The 14,465-nt window shown below is 44.8% G+C and overlaps 1 protein-coding gene across 19 annotated transcripts in view; it reads right to left on the reverse strand.

Annotated features, from left to right (window-relative positions):
- Window positions 1-14,465, reverse strand: part of LOC106863658 (NEDD4 like E3 ubiquitin protein ligase) — a 77,858-nt gene that overhangs the window by 30,420 nt on the left and 32,973 nt on the right. For 15 of the 19 annotated variants that reach the window (XM_088155582.1, XM_088155580.1, XM_088155578.1 and 12 more), the window contains 2 exons: window positions 11,642-11,680; window positions 10,661-10,714 (listed from right to left, as the gene is read on the reverse strand). Coding sequence is in view for 13 of the 19 variants with exons in the window: in XM_088155573.1 (XP_088011699.1) it covers window positions 10,661-10,714; window positions 11,642-11,680 (93 nt within the window). In the remaining 6 variants the exon portion in view is untranslated. Of the gene's footprint in view, window positions 1-6,385; window positions 10,632-10,660; window positions 10,715-11,641; window positions 11,681-14,465 lie in introns of those variants that run through there. The other 4 variants (XM_088155567.1, XM_088155566.1, XM_088155569.1 and 1 more) reach the window with 2 other exon arrangements.

Consider the following 14,465-nt stretch of genomic DNA (forward strand, 5'->3'; position numbering starts at 1 on the left):
TTTTTATGGTGCATAATTTAAATTGCAGTCAGCTGAAAATCCAGTGGGTAACTGGTAATATGAACTCTCTGGGTGAAAAATCAAGACCACAGAAAAAAGCTTGGAAAGTTTGTTGCACACATTTTTTTTTTTTTTTTAAATTTTGTTTGTATTCAGGAATTCTGCACAATGATTTGATTAGAGCAAAAACCAGAACGGCCAGAACTCCAGCACTATTGGCCGCAAACGTCTGGTCAGAACTGCCAATCCCCATTAAATGTGGGAGCAGAACAAAAGGCAAGGAAAAGCTGTGGCCAGCTCCAAGCTGCCAGGAAGCCGGGGCAGGAGGCTGCCTGTGCTGGGAGGGGAACACACGGTGCCAAGTCCCACAGAAGCCCCGTGGAGAATGGAGCTGGCACTGCCGACCGGCAGCTCCGCATTCCTTCCTCCCTCCTCTTCCCGCATCTGTTTTGGCTGCACCTGGCACAAGGAACCCAAGTGATGTCACCTGCCCAGCCAGGCCCTCTGGAGCTCACTGGAGACACAAACAGTGCCCAGCACAGCCAGCTTGGCACCTGGGGCCACGAGGGACTGTCCCAGCCATTGCTGCTGCAGAGCAGTGCCAAGCAACAGGTCAGGCATTTCAGACAGACTGGGTCCTACGGGGGATAAAGATGCATCTATTCAATGGCACAGCAAAGTATTTCACATTCTTACATACAGGCTGGTGAAAGTTGGGCAGTTGGTTAATTAGCCTGAGTTCACAGGATTTAGAAGCTTAGACAGGGACAAGCCCTTACAGAAACCCTTCTCTCCCTCCTCTTTTTAACCGAACTTTAGTTAAGGGACAACAAAATACCCCAAACCCCAGCAAAATGCAATGCTAATTCCCGAAGGGAAAAAGCACTTCGAGGCTTACTGGGGGGATGGCAATGAAAAAAGCTAAAACCCAAGGATCAGCAAGAGCAAGAGTAGACTGATTTCAATTCTCTCACTAAATATAAAGCAGATAAGGTTTGCTTTCCTTTAAGACATGTGCATTAAGGCGCTGCTGCAAGGCCAAAAAGATATTAAAAATGGTGACATCAGACCAAAACAAATCTATTAAGACCAGTTCCCACAGTGAAATGGTTCCTGGAAGGTTTTCCCTACTCAGCCAGCATGCCATTCCCCACATTTGCAAACAACAAAAAAAACCTCCCTGTATTTCACTTGCTCAGTTAAGATCAGGTATTTTTACACAGTAAATTAAAAACATATAATAGACCTCAAATAACGTCACCAAAAATTAACTGATGACTGAAAACCTGTTTTTCATACTTCATGCGTTACTAAACCCTTTCAGAAATTGCTGGTACCCAGCCTCACATCAGAGACAAGGCAACTGCTCGAAAATGGAAATATAATTTATTTCATTATGCAATTTTTATGCACAGAGCTGACTCACAAAAGTATATTTAGGCCCTGGATAACACCCAAGCTAATAATTAATTACATTTTAAACTACTTGCAGTGTAATTCCTAATATTTCTCACTTTACCTGTTCTTTTTTAATGCTGTAGGTGTGACTGCACGACTGACTGGTGAGCAAAAAGGACAGAAAGGAGGAGACACTGACTATTCGATGGACACATGGTAAAAGACAGAAGCAATAAGAGTCAGCATCAGATTTGTTTTCTAAAATTAATGATCAGAAGGTTAGTCTTAAAAGATCTTTGAGGTGGTGCTTGCTGAACAATAATCTCACAGTACTGTTCATCCTGGAATCAGGAGAAAATCCTCAGCACTCTTCCCAATGCAATTCAAAGGATCAAGCAGACACTCAGTACAGAAGCAATAAAGCCTGCCTTTGCAAAGGGGTACCAGCCCCAGGAACACCAGGAAAACACAGATGGATCTGCAGGTTTTCCTTCCCCCGTGGCTGCCATGCAAATAGAAACAAGCCTTTGGAAGCACACACTGTCCTTCCAGAGGCACAAGCACCCTGAGCACATCCCCTTCCTTTGGCAGCACTCCTGCACAACCCCTTCCCACACAGCATGGTCACACAAAGCTCAGCTTGCAGCTCACAGGGGTCTGGGTCTTCCTTTCCCCTTTTTCCAAGGGATGAATGACAGCACTTGAGACAAAGCTGACAATCATCTCAGGCCACGGACATGCAGAGCTGAATCTCTCTCACTGAAGATAAACTCCCAACTTACAACAAAGTTGTAAAAATTATTTTCTACAATCCATAAAATACAGCCTGGAAATTTATTTCCAACCCAGGCTGAAAGGGAAGCTGCAGCTTTCCACCAAAGCACTGACAGCTCTGGACTCACGCCACAGCACATAGTGCAATTTTTATTTTATTTGAACAACACATCTCACTCCTTTGCCTTCAGCTCTGGAAGCTTCTCCTACACACCCTTTTAACTTTTTCATTCCTTTTTGAGACAAAAAAACATGCTGATTTAATTAATTTATTTTTCTGCACATAACTGCTGACTTTTGGGAGCTCACAGTGCCATCCTGGTAGAGGAAAAGACGGATAAAAGCATGGGACTTCAGATGAAGAGATGCAGTAATATATTTTACAATGAGATTTAATCCGGAAACTAACTAAACAGGGTAGATTTCATTTTGGAATAGCTGCTGAACTAAAAACTTCAGTCTACGTGCAGAACTTCTGTTCTGTTTATGTGTACAAAACATGCACATTCTGAAACTCATCATTACTTGACAGCTTTTCTCAAACAGAAAAGCAGCTGAGCAGCACAAAAAGCAATCAGCCCTCCCTGGCTTCTTATCTGTAATTTTCTGTGGTTAGATCTGCACCAAGGCAGCTCTGGCTGACACCTGCAGCATTCAACCCGTGTCAGCATTTCCATTATAAATTCTCCACTTTAGAGATTGCTGTGTACCCAAACTCACATGCACATTTTCCATGCAGGAGCAAAGAGTTTATTACTGCTATTTTAAAAAGTGATACTATTTCCATCTCTGCTGCTCGAAGTTTTATTCTGATTTCTTCACAGAGAAATACCAATAAGATACAGTTTTCAGGGAGAAAAAGAAAAATCCCTGACACAAAATTCTGAATCCCAGGGAGCTCTGGGAATGTGGAGGGATGAGGTTAAAAGACAGCACTGCCAGTTCTTGACTCTCTGAAACCTTGACTAAAAATTACAGATGAGTTTCTTAATTCTGCAAGCTAATTTATACCATTTGCCATTTGTCCTCCACCCACGGGGGGGGAAGAAAAAAAATTTATTCAGGTCCTGGGTACTTCCTGCCTTGAAAACCAGCTCCTGTTCTGCCCAGGTTTGAGCGTGCCCATCTGCCCCCTCCCCAACAGCCAGAGTGCTTCAGAACAGACCTGCAAGCTGATGGACACTAGAATTAAAAAGGGGGGCAGATGATTTCTTGTTGAAGAGAGAACTGATTTTGACCTTAGCATAAAAGCTAAAGAGATCCAAGAAATGGAATTCATCGTCCTCTACCTGCAGCTGTCAACAAAGCCCTTATCTGCAAAGAGCAGAGGCTTCCCAGATGGCCATGGGCACTCCTTGCAGAGCAAGTGGAGAGCCAGGAAATTCACAGCACTATTCATTTGAGCCATTTAAACCTCCAACTAAGGCCACATGAATTATTCTCTAGAAATGCCGTTAGAGTCCAGGCAGCACCCCCTGAAGCAGGACTGTAAGCTCAGATGTACAGTGCAGAAGGAAAAGGCCTTGAGCTGCATCAGTCCTGTGCAGCTCTGAGGAGGAAACTCCCCTGGAAGGTGTCCAGTACCTGGCACACACCTGCCTCCCCATAACGCCAGAGTGCGGGTGAGCTGTGCCAATCCAGCTGGCCTGGAAGGGACACATTGACAGAAGGAAGAGATGGAGGACTGCATCCAGGTTAGGGCTCTTAGGGAAAGAGAGATGTGCACCTGTTGGAGTGGGTCCAGAGGAGGCCACGGAGCTCTGTGCTTTCATAACAAAATTTATTCTAAAATGATTTCTAAGAAAGGAGAGGAAGAGCTGAGCTGTGAGAAATGCAGGCTTGCAGAACCCAGAGGTGCTGCTTCTGTTTGTTTACTAAATATAATTCAGTCCTACTCCTGCAACACTTTGTTAGGGCACGTTGTATTTTGCTCACAAAGATGCCTTTGTCAGCTCTCTCCAACAGTTGTCCAATACATTTTTGAAGTGTTTCCCACAAATCCAGCTCTGCACTCACACCCCCAATGATAAACAACAGCAGTATGTGGGATATGCACAGTGCACAGACATTCTATTGCATGGCATATAAAGTGTCAGAGCAGGCAAAAGAATTTGCAACAAGGCTTCCAAATAAAATTTTTCACAGTTTGACATAAGCTCAGCCTTCACTTAATATTTTAGTGTGTCTGGTAATGAAAGACATCCTGCCTGTCGCAAAGCACTTGTGTAGAAGAGCAGATATTTGGAAGGTCACGAGCACTCGGAGCAGCAGGACTGCAGACGCCCGCTCGGATGTTTGCACTGAGATAAATCAGGCTGCAGCAGCTGCTGCTCCAGCCCCGGCCCTATATCAATCACATGCACACAAACTTCTTGCACTGGGACACACCACAATTATTTTTTTTTCACACTATCAACCTCTCCCCTCAGTTTAAGAGATCAGATATGTCGGGCACTCCCTCACTCACATCATAGATCTTTCAAACAAATTTCTGTGGTACAGATTTAAAATGGCACCTTAACAAAGAATGTTCTGTGGTCAAAAAATGCAACAAAATACTTGCACCAAAACACTTCCATTCTCCACACTTCGCATGGCATCCTGCCCAGTCCATCACCTCTACCCACAGTATTCCTGGATTTACTACAAAGACGAGAAACACCACAAAAAAAGGTTTAAGTTTCAGTGAGTTCTTTTCCTTTGAGAGTTTCTGCCCTGCAGGATGCAGTGCCATGGGGGCTGAGAGCCTCTGTGCCTGAAACGCTGCATGGCTGTCTCAGCCCATTCCTCATGGTCACTCAAACCAAGAACACAGAGCAACAGATTTCCTCCTTCCCCTCTGGAACACCGAAGCACGTCTTTGGGATGGGAATTGTTACTTCAGGGGGAGATCCTTTAGGAAAACGAGAACAGAACTGCTGCACAGACCCCAGGGCACATCTCTGCCAACCTCTGCTGCCTCTGTGCTAGGTCTGACATCCCACAGCTACTTTTGGACCTGGCTGTGGTGGATCTCCATCAACAGCTGATCTTGGAAAGGAGGAACGGATAATAAAGAAGAAAGGAAAAATCAGACATACTTTTTTCTGCTCCCTTACGTGTCCTGGAACCAAACCTGTACCAGAAAAGGATTTCTTTTTATTTTACTCTTTGAAGAGCTCTAAAGAAGGTTGGAAAACACAGAGCCTATAAGCTGTTCCAGGGGAAAGCTGCAGAGTAACCCCTGGCCTTGCTGCAGGGAGCAGCTGTCCCTGTGCTGCATTTCAGTGCCTGAGAGCCCAGGAGCTGTGGAGCCTGAGATCTCCTCAGCCACCATGCCACAGCTGGAGGCAGAGCTCGCTATGCTAAATACAGCATCCATGAGCTGGGAACTCGAGTGGGCCGTGTTGGATTGCACAGCAAAGCAATTTAAGCAAATGACTAATCTAAACCCTTCGGTTTCCTTCCTACTTTGGGCTTTGAAAAAGTGCCTGAAAAGCATCAACCATCAATCCTCACCCACTGTAACCAAGCAAACCCAAAAGATTGATTTTGCCATCCTAAAGCCAAATCAAGGCAAATCCAAACAATGAGACTGTTAACTGAGCTGTGCACTTGCACAGGACTTATGGTATACAAAAAGCATGACATGTTTTTCACTTCCAGAAGTAGGAAAGAAAAATTACTATAACGAAGATTATTTTTTCCCCAGACTTCCTGGTACCTTAACTAAGCCAGTATTTTGATTGAAACTACCCTGATTCCCACAGTCTTAACAATGACTTCATTACAATACGCATTTTTAAAGTGTGTAGAGGTACACGTGTCCATTACACTTAGAAAGTGCCAAAGTATTTGTTTTTAATACCAGAGTGCATGAAGAGTTCTTCATGCAGCAAGGTCTCAGCCAACTAAACTAACAGGAACGCTTAATTTGCTATTTGAATGCTCTGATTTTAAAAAATCTTTCCAGCTGACGTAAGAGCGAATTAAGAAACATGTGACAGTAAGATCTGAAAATATTACACTGGATGTAATCATAACTGAGAGAGAAGTTACATTAGACTAGAAATAAAGATGATGATTCGTGGCTTGCTCCACAGCAATGCAGAACATTCCAGCACAGACAATGGACGTGCTGCAGTTGGCTCCAGGGTGGCAGCCTTTGTAAGGCAATCTGTGTTTTACCAGCACACACACGTTCCCAGCACAGCACACTCAGCATCGTACTTACTGCGGGGCCGGCTGCTGTAGGGCCAGGGCTGCCACGACCCTCCTTACCAACACCCTGACTTTGTTCTTCAGGCCCACGTGTCACAAGGATCCTGAAGTGCTGCTGCCTCATGTTTTGATCTGGTCTGATCTTAAACAAGCATCCTTGCCCTTGAGGCATCCGCTCTACTGAATTGCTTCTAGGTATTTCTGCCCTGTTCCTGCTGTTTCCAGGCAGTTCCGAATTCAGCCCATCACCTGTGGGGCTAATTCCTTCTGCTGGTGGCTGGACAGGGTAGGAAGTACTCCTTTCCAGCCGTATCCGAGGGTACCTGACCAACCTGTCCCCTTTGGTTCCAGTAAAGCCAAAGTTACCTCCACCTCCTGCGCCTGTACCACTCGTCTGTGGCTGCTGTAACTGGAGAACAAAGAACTTTTTCCCTGAGTTTGCCGCCAGGTCTGGCACATGCTGCAAGGACCAGCGCCGGGGTTCAGGGCTGGGAGCACTATCTGGAGCCTCAGGACCAAAGGGAAGTAGAGTAACTTGAGGCACATCTGCACTCGAGGCCCGATGCTGAATCCTCACACCACTTATGTTTAAACCTGAAGCTTTGGCCGCCTCTTCTCGCTGGGCAGTCAGCAGAGCCTCCTCACTCTGGTTATTGGTAGGAACACTACAATATACTCTATGGTTACAGCAAACAGTTCCATCCGCCTGCTGCCCTAACTCTTCGGTCAGCCGGGGCGAAGAGAGCTCAGGAGTGACCTGTGGAGAAGAGTGGTTTTCAACAGAGGCTGCACAAGGCTCCCCGAAGTCAGAGAGCTGACAGGAGGGTGTCTCCTGCGGACACTCCAGGGCCGCGCAGCCGTCGGCAGCTTTGCGCTGCAGCGAGATCTGCATGGACGAGCTCCTGGTGGGGCGCGGGGCGAGGCCGCTCAGCAGCTGCGGGATGAACATGGATGTGCTCCTCTTCAGGGAGCCCTCCTGGGGCAAGTCTCCATCGGCGCCACAATCCGCCCCGCGCCGCGACAACGCGTGAGGGCTGCTTCTCCTTGGCAACGTGTGGAACGCCATGAAAAAGTCATCTTCTCTCTCCTGGGAAAGGATCCCCGACTCGGGGGCTGTGTTGCTTCTCCCAGAGCCAAAGTGAAACCGCAGCCGATGGGCCATGGTTTTACAGAGAGGAGAAAAGGAGAGGGAGAACAGCAACAATTCAGGCACTGCCAGAAGTTAAAAACCAAAGACATAAACTCCGAGAAAAAGTGTCCCATGTGCCAAACGGTTAGCACTGCAGCCCTGGGAGCGACAGATAGCAGAAATAGCCCAAGTGGCAAGCAGCATTCCAGGCATGATTGGGCAGGAGCAGTCAGCGCTCCTACACACACGGTGACATAGGGTAGGATGGTGGGAGTCACGTGGCCTGGTTCCCCCTCTCCAATGTAAGTGTGTGAGGAGTTTGTTTTTTCCTTTTTTTTTTTTTTTTAATGCCAGCAAGAGCCTGAAACAGCACCTTCCCAGCTGCTCCTTTTCCATCAGGGAGGAGTGGCCCCAGCGGGAGAGCTCTCGCAGCTGACTGAGGCAGCGAATACACTCAGCACTGCCATAAATCTAAAGCACATCAGACTCACAGGGCACGCTTGGAGAAAGCGCTCGCAGAAAAATGTAACTACGACAAAACCACTTCCATTTTGTGTTAAAAGTTTAAGTCAACACCACATGCAAATGAGGAAAATTCTTTCAAGCATAACATTTTGGTGTGTTACAGCTCTGGGCTGTCATGGCAGAACAGAAATAAATATAACATGGTTACGCTTTCTATTTTAACCATGCTCATAACACAATTAAGCAACAAACTTTTGCCTTTAAAAACCCCAACAGCAATATAAGCTGCACTCCCCTTTGAGTAAGTACAAATTACAAACAAAACAATTGCACATATGGCAGAGATCTCTCACACAGTAAAAGCAGCAGAAATAGGCAGGACAGCAAGACACAAAGCTCCTTTTCCAGATTTACCAGGCAGTACAGGTGAGGGAAAAGCAGAGCTGGGTGTTGCATGTCCGTTTGTACTGATTTGTCCCAGAGCCTGCACAGAACTGCCTGCTCCTGGCTGCCTGCAGCAGGGAGTCAGCAATGCCAGCACACGTGGCACTGCCAGCAGGAGTACAGTTACACCCTCTAAGAGCCACAAGAACAGGACAAGCAGGCAGGATACACCAGAACGGGAACCAAGCACCCTCAATCGGCTTTGCTGCAACAAAGATACTCAGTGCCCTGGGGGCACTCTCAGTGAAGGGTGCACACACCAGAAAAGAAACTCTGGTTAAGCAGAAGTGCAGCTCCATCTCAGGGCCTGGACAGCTGTTCCCTGGGAGAACTGGAAAGGCTAAATCTTGTCAACAGCTCTGAAAACCTGTGTGTGGCGGGTCAGTCCTCTGCCTACACATCTGAACTCTGCTTGCAAGCAGCTTGCTTTCAAAAGCCAGAAGATTACCAATCCCAAGAGCAATGGCAGCTCCAACTGATCAAACTGCCAGCAGCCAGCATAGCCCCACATTGTTTATGTGGATTATAGACACAACAAAAATGTGAACAGCTTCCACACAGCAATGGTCCTAGAGACTGCCTTGTAGAAGCACAGGTGTTGGTATTATTTTATCTTATCTTTCAGCTAAAACACATTACTCAAGAACGTGGTCTCTGCACCCAAAATGAAGCTGCATCACATTTACTCTGTTGAGATTGGGGAATAGAAAGGCAAGGACACCTGCAGAGACAGAATGCACTTTGGCAATTTGGGACTAAGAAGGAACAAAGTCCTTCCAATAAAGGCCATTTTAAGTATTGACAATAAATATGTGAGAAAAAAGCCAAAATAATCAGTTCAGTGTTCTCCTCACAACCTGAGGAAAACCTGCCACTCCAAAACTCCGAAAATAGTCACCTTGCCATAGACCTCCTGCAAGGAAAGCCATGGCTCCTAACCCCAGCTGCTGCCTTGGCAGGAGGTTCCAAGCTCAAGGACAGACTGACTTCGGAGGTAGGACCAGAAGGAGAATACACAAAAATTGATTCCACAATAAAAAGTGCTGAAACTGCCAGGGTAAGGCCAGTCCTGCACACCCAAACTTGAAAATCCAAAGCAATGTGTCTGAAATGAGTATTCCAAACCTGTCATTTCCTAGCTGTCACTGCATATGAGTTTCTTCTCTAACCTACCTCTCTGTTCCTGTGGCATCTTTGCATTCCAATGGCACATGGCTGTTGAAAAGTGCAAGTGGTCATTATGATCATTATATACAAATAAACATGCTCCTGGTCAGCACACTGGAGAGGCACAGTGCCACTGGTTCACATATTTACTTCCTCCTGAGGAAAGATCCAGTCATTCAGCTGCCAAGTCCTCTTTCTCTCCAGACTACAGCTTCTGTGGTTTCCTTTGCTCTTTATTTATTAGGAAGATAGAAGGAAAGAACCTATTTGTTGAAGACAGATGCTTCTACACTGTCTTTTTTTAAATGAAAGTATCTTTGCAACTCTGTTCCTAATTTTCACAAATTAAACAAGTTTGGTAAAGGCTGTACTGTCCCCAGCCCAGAAAATGTTAATTCCTGATCTCATGAACAGAGCGATGGTGTTACAGTGTTCAAAAAGCAAACCCCCAAGAGCCACCCACCAGTGTGCCACTGCACTGGCACATTTAGCCCTGCATGTACAGAGGGACGCTGTCACTTTTCCATGGATCATAACTACAACAGAAGCTAGCAGCAGTCAGATGGTGAGAGCCTCCTCCAGAAGAGCTACTGCATCAGCCAAAGACCAAACCCAACATGTGAGCACTGTGAGGCAGAGAGCTGAAAGCCAACAGAGCATCATTCTGCCATGACCTCAAACCTTCACACAGGCACTGTGTGCACAAGGTGCAGCTCTGGGAACCACCTCCCAGAGCAAGATGCAGAAGCATTAAAGGGCTGGAAAGGGACATTGAAATGATCAGGGACTGAAGCAGCTGCTTAATCAGGGATTTAAAAGGTCAGGACTTTATTGGTTTGAAGTGGAGAGACCTACAGAGGGACCGAGTGAGGGTTTCACTGTCAGAGGACTGGATGAGGACCCAGAGGGGCCACACTTCAGTGTCCTATTAGTCCCAAACTCAAATGGTTTTTACACATCTATTTGTGTTTCTCGGCACACTCACCGAAACAACAGACTAAAGGCACCTTTAAGCTGTGCTGGATTTCTGTCAGGCACACAGAGCCTTGTGAGCAGTGTAACACAACCAAGACAGGCACTCACCAGTCTGTTCTCATCAAACACCTCGAACAGGAGCCGATGGTTGCTCGGGTTCACCTGTGGGAAATACAAGTTCAGCAGCTGGACAACAACAGTGTCTGGGTACTAGCTCAGGCAGCAATCAACCCAAGGTAAGCAGGACAGCACTAACAGGTCTAATGGAAATCTTTACTTAAACTGGAGCACCAGAACCTTCCTGCAAGTGGGAAGAGCCTGGCAGTTGACATGAAAGCTTTTATGTGCAGTTACTGCATTTCCCTCCCAGGACTCCTGTTCCAGCCTGGACAGACTGTCAGGGCTCCCTGACAGACTGACTGATTTATGAGGACCAAGAGTTTTGCTGCATTTCCTCAGCATTTCACATTCAGATATGTTTCTGACTGTCCAGCTCTCACCATCTCTAGCCCATTTAGCATACACAACCTTGGAACACCCAACACCTGAAAGCAGCAAATACACCTCCAGAAAATGATTTACTTAAATTGAAGCAGAAAGACTGCCAACATTTAAAAGGACAAAATCAAACATAAAAAAAACTCTGTCAGAAAGACAAAACAACTGCTGTTAACAAGTTTTATAGCGTTTAATCTAGTTGATACATTCAGAAAAGCTTTGCAAGCCACGTTACTATGACCAGCACGTTTAATTAAGGAAATTTAGAAATAATATACCACAATGCATTGATAATTCTGTGGGCTGGAGATGGACTTACCAGTTCTGAGAAAATCAGAGAACTGGGACACATAAAATAGGGTGTAAATTACTTAATAGGCCCCATAATTGCTGAGAACTTTCAAGATGTTTTAACAGAGCATCTATGAACTACACCAGAGGTTTTGCAGCAGTGTTGTGAATTTCCTTTTCCTGAGATTTTAGGCCTGTATTACTCAGCTGCAAACCCCAGAAGAGCTGTTTGGTGCATGTGTCCCAGTCAGCATTCCCCATGAAGCTGAGGCTAAAGACTGCAAATAAAGAGAAACTTACTCTAAAGTAAAACTCTTCATTCCATTTAGGGTTCAGTGTCTGTAAAAGAAATAACAATATTTACATACTAACGTTTCTTTAAGTATTCTGGTATGCAATTATAAAAACAATCATGCAAGTGACAGTTTTCTAGAAAGAAAAGCATGTAATAAATGTTACTGAAAAATATATTATCCATCCAAAAATTCTCTATTGAGTAAACCAAATGTGGGAGGACAATTGAGTCAGATAATCCTAAAATAGACATTAAATATAAATAGAATTTGATGATTAAAAGACAAATCATTGAGAATCTATAGAAATAAAACTTCAAGATATTTCCTTCTCAAGACTCATTTAAACCCAGGTGAAAATAAAAGTATTTTTTAAACACAAAGGTAATAACTTTAGGGCTACAAAATATGCTCAGATTTATACTGTGAAATAAACAGAAAAATAAAATATCCCCCAAAAACAAAAAGAAAAGGTTATTCCTTGGAATAGGTTAAGATATTCTTCCAATCTTCTCCCAGCTCAAGGATTGTAATTTTAACAACCTGACTAAAATGCATAGAATAAACGTGCATCTGGACTGCAAGCTGAAGTGAGCTCAAGCGTGACATAATAAACTGATAAAAGAGATGAGAACTACAAACAGTAATTTAGACAATTCAAGCTTGGGTAAGGATAAAAACAATTGGACAATATGTCCAATGTTTTTGTGCTCTTGCCAAATCATTCCCTCATGCTCTCACACAGCAGAGATTTATGGGCAGAGCTGACAGGAAAAATTGCCTTTACACCCACAAGAATTCTGTTCTAGCAGAGAAGGGGAATCTTGGCTGTTCATCTTACTCCTTGCTAGAGATGCAACAGATTCCTCATGTGCAGGACATGGGGGCTGACTACACTGCATCCCTCTACAAAGTGGCAATACAGGAGCTCATGGCAGAGCAGGAAATGCTTCCTGAAAGAAAAGACCACTGTCAAGGGCAGGTGAATCAACGAGGGCAAGGGCAGGGATGGGCTTGTGGGCGCTGAGAAACTCTCAGCTTTTTTCCCTGAAGGAGTACAATGTATTCAGTAAAAAATACATTAAAGTGAAGCAGTAAGGAAAACAATGTTACCTTTTAACATTTGTATTCATCAAATGCTACTGCTGTTGGCTAGAGAGGGCACACACAATTGACCAAACAAAGAACGGGCCTAACATTTGTTTTGAGGCACTACTGCCCATTGACATTCCATTAATTCCCAATGCTGCTTAACCACAGAGCTCGAGGAAATCTGATGGATGAGGCTGCAGAATCTTTGGTAAATGCCTGGTAACTCACAGAAATTTCTTCCACCTTTACAGGTCTCACTCTTAGTGGGCCAAGTCAAGCAGTGCAAACATCTGAGTGCCAGCAAAGAAGGAATTGCAGCAATAGCTCCGAACAGGACATGAGCAGGGAAACAATTACAAAACAACCCCAAAAACAGCTACATCCTAAAAAAAGGGCAAGTGTTGCACACACAAAGGACTGCCAGGAGTCAAGCTGAGCAAGACCTTCCTCAGGTATTGAGAAAGGGTTTTCAACACTACACAGAAAAGGAGGACACGGAGAGAAATGATGCTGCTGAACACTGGAGCTCGATGGGGAGACTGGGCATTCTCAGAGACTGAAAATGATTTTTAATATTCCATATGGGAAAGGTAGAAGACTTTGGAGTTCAGTGCAGTCAAGGTGAAGAAACTGAAGGAAGTGGATAATCTTCATCTGAACTTTTAAATTCCAGCAGGAATGTAAAAAACACACTGACCATGTTACAGAATCAGAAGCCAGCAAACAGCAAATGCAGCTTTCCCTGCTTCAGAGAGAACCTTTTCAGCAGGTCATTCCAAAGAGAGCTCCAAAACAAAGCACAAAGCATTCATCAAACCTTCCAGCTGGATTAACTATGGAGGGAGATAAACTGAAACAAAAAGCCTCCCAAGCTCAGCTAGGGTAGGTCATGGCACATGAAGCTGACATTCTCCTGGAAACTTTGTTTTTCAGAGTAAACAAACGATGTGCATTTAACCCCTTTGGCTGCCATGAAGCACTTCCAGAGGCACAGTCCAGCTGGGCAGCAGGACACACATCACACAATGGCACAGCTCATGGAAAAAGAGAATAAAAAGGGGACACTGCAGCTCCTTCTGCTTTCCCAAAAGCAGTGCTGCACAAAGGTACCCATTCAACTGAGGAACACAAAACTGAGGAGAAAAATGAGAAACTTGTGAAGGGTTAGATACGGAGCTGAGGGAGGTAACTGCCAGTCATTCATTCCTTGGATTCGCTGTACTCAGTATTTTTTATTAATGATTTTAACTCAAAATTGAGATATGCTAATGATATTTGCTGTTTACAAAACAGAGAGAGGATTGCAACTTGCACAGGGAGAACTCTGCCTTGAGATGAAATTCAAAAATTCCAAGCAGAAATTACCAACTAGAACTTTTCAACATATGAGTTAATAGCACTGTTACAGAAATGACTGAGAACGTCTGGGCTTTAACTGACAGTGAGAAAGAAGAAACAGTGCAAATCAGCAGATGCAGTCCTGGGAATGAAACAAGCACCAACAGCTCACCAGGAAGTCTTTGAAAAATCCCTTTACCACATCAAACATGCCCTGGTTCTGGGACAGCTCTGCTTGGATCTTCCACACCTCCAGGATTGCACATTGGCTTTCTCATGACACCCGATGTCCTGATTTTAGAACTGCATCATTCCAGTTCGTGTTTTCAAGAACAAAATTCTCCTCATTATTTTGTTTTTCAGCAACGATTTCAACTGAACCCCTGTTGATTCTAAATACC

Source organism: Sturnus vulgaris, chromosome W (genome assembly GCF_052056855.1).
Source record: "Sturnus vulgaris isolate bStuVul1 chromosome W, bStuVul1.hap1, whole genome shotgun sequence".
NCBI lineage: Eukaryota > Metazoa > Chordata > Aves > Passeriformes > Sturnidae > Sturnus > Sturnus vulgaris.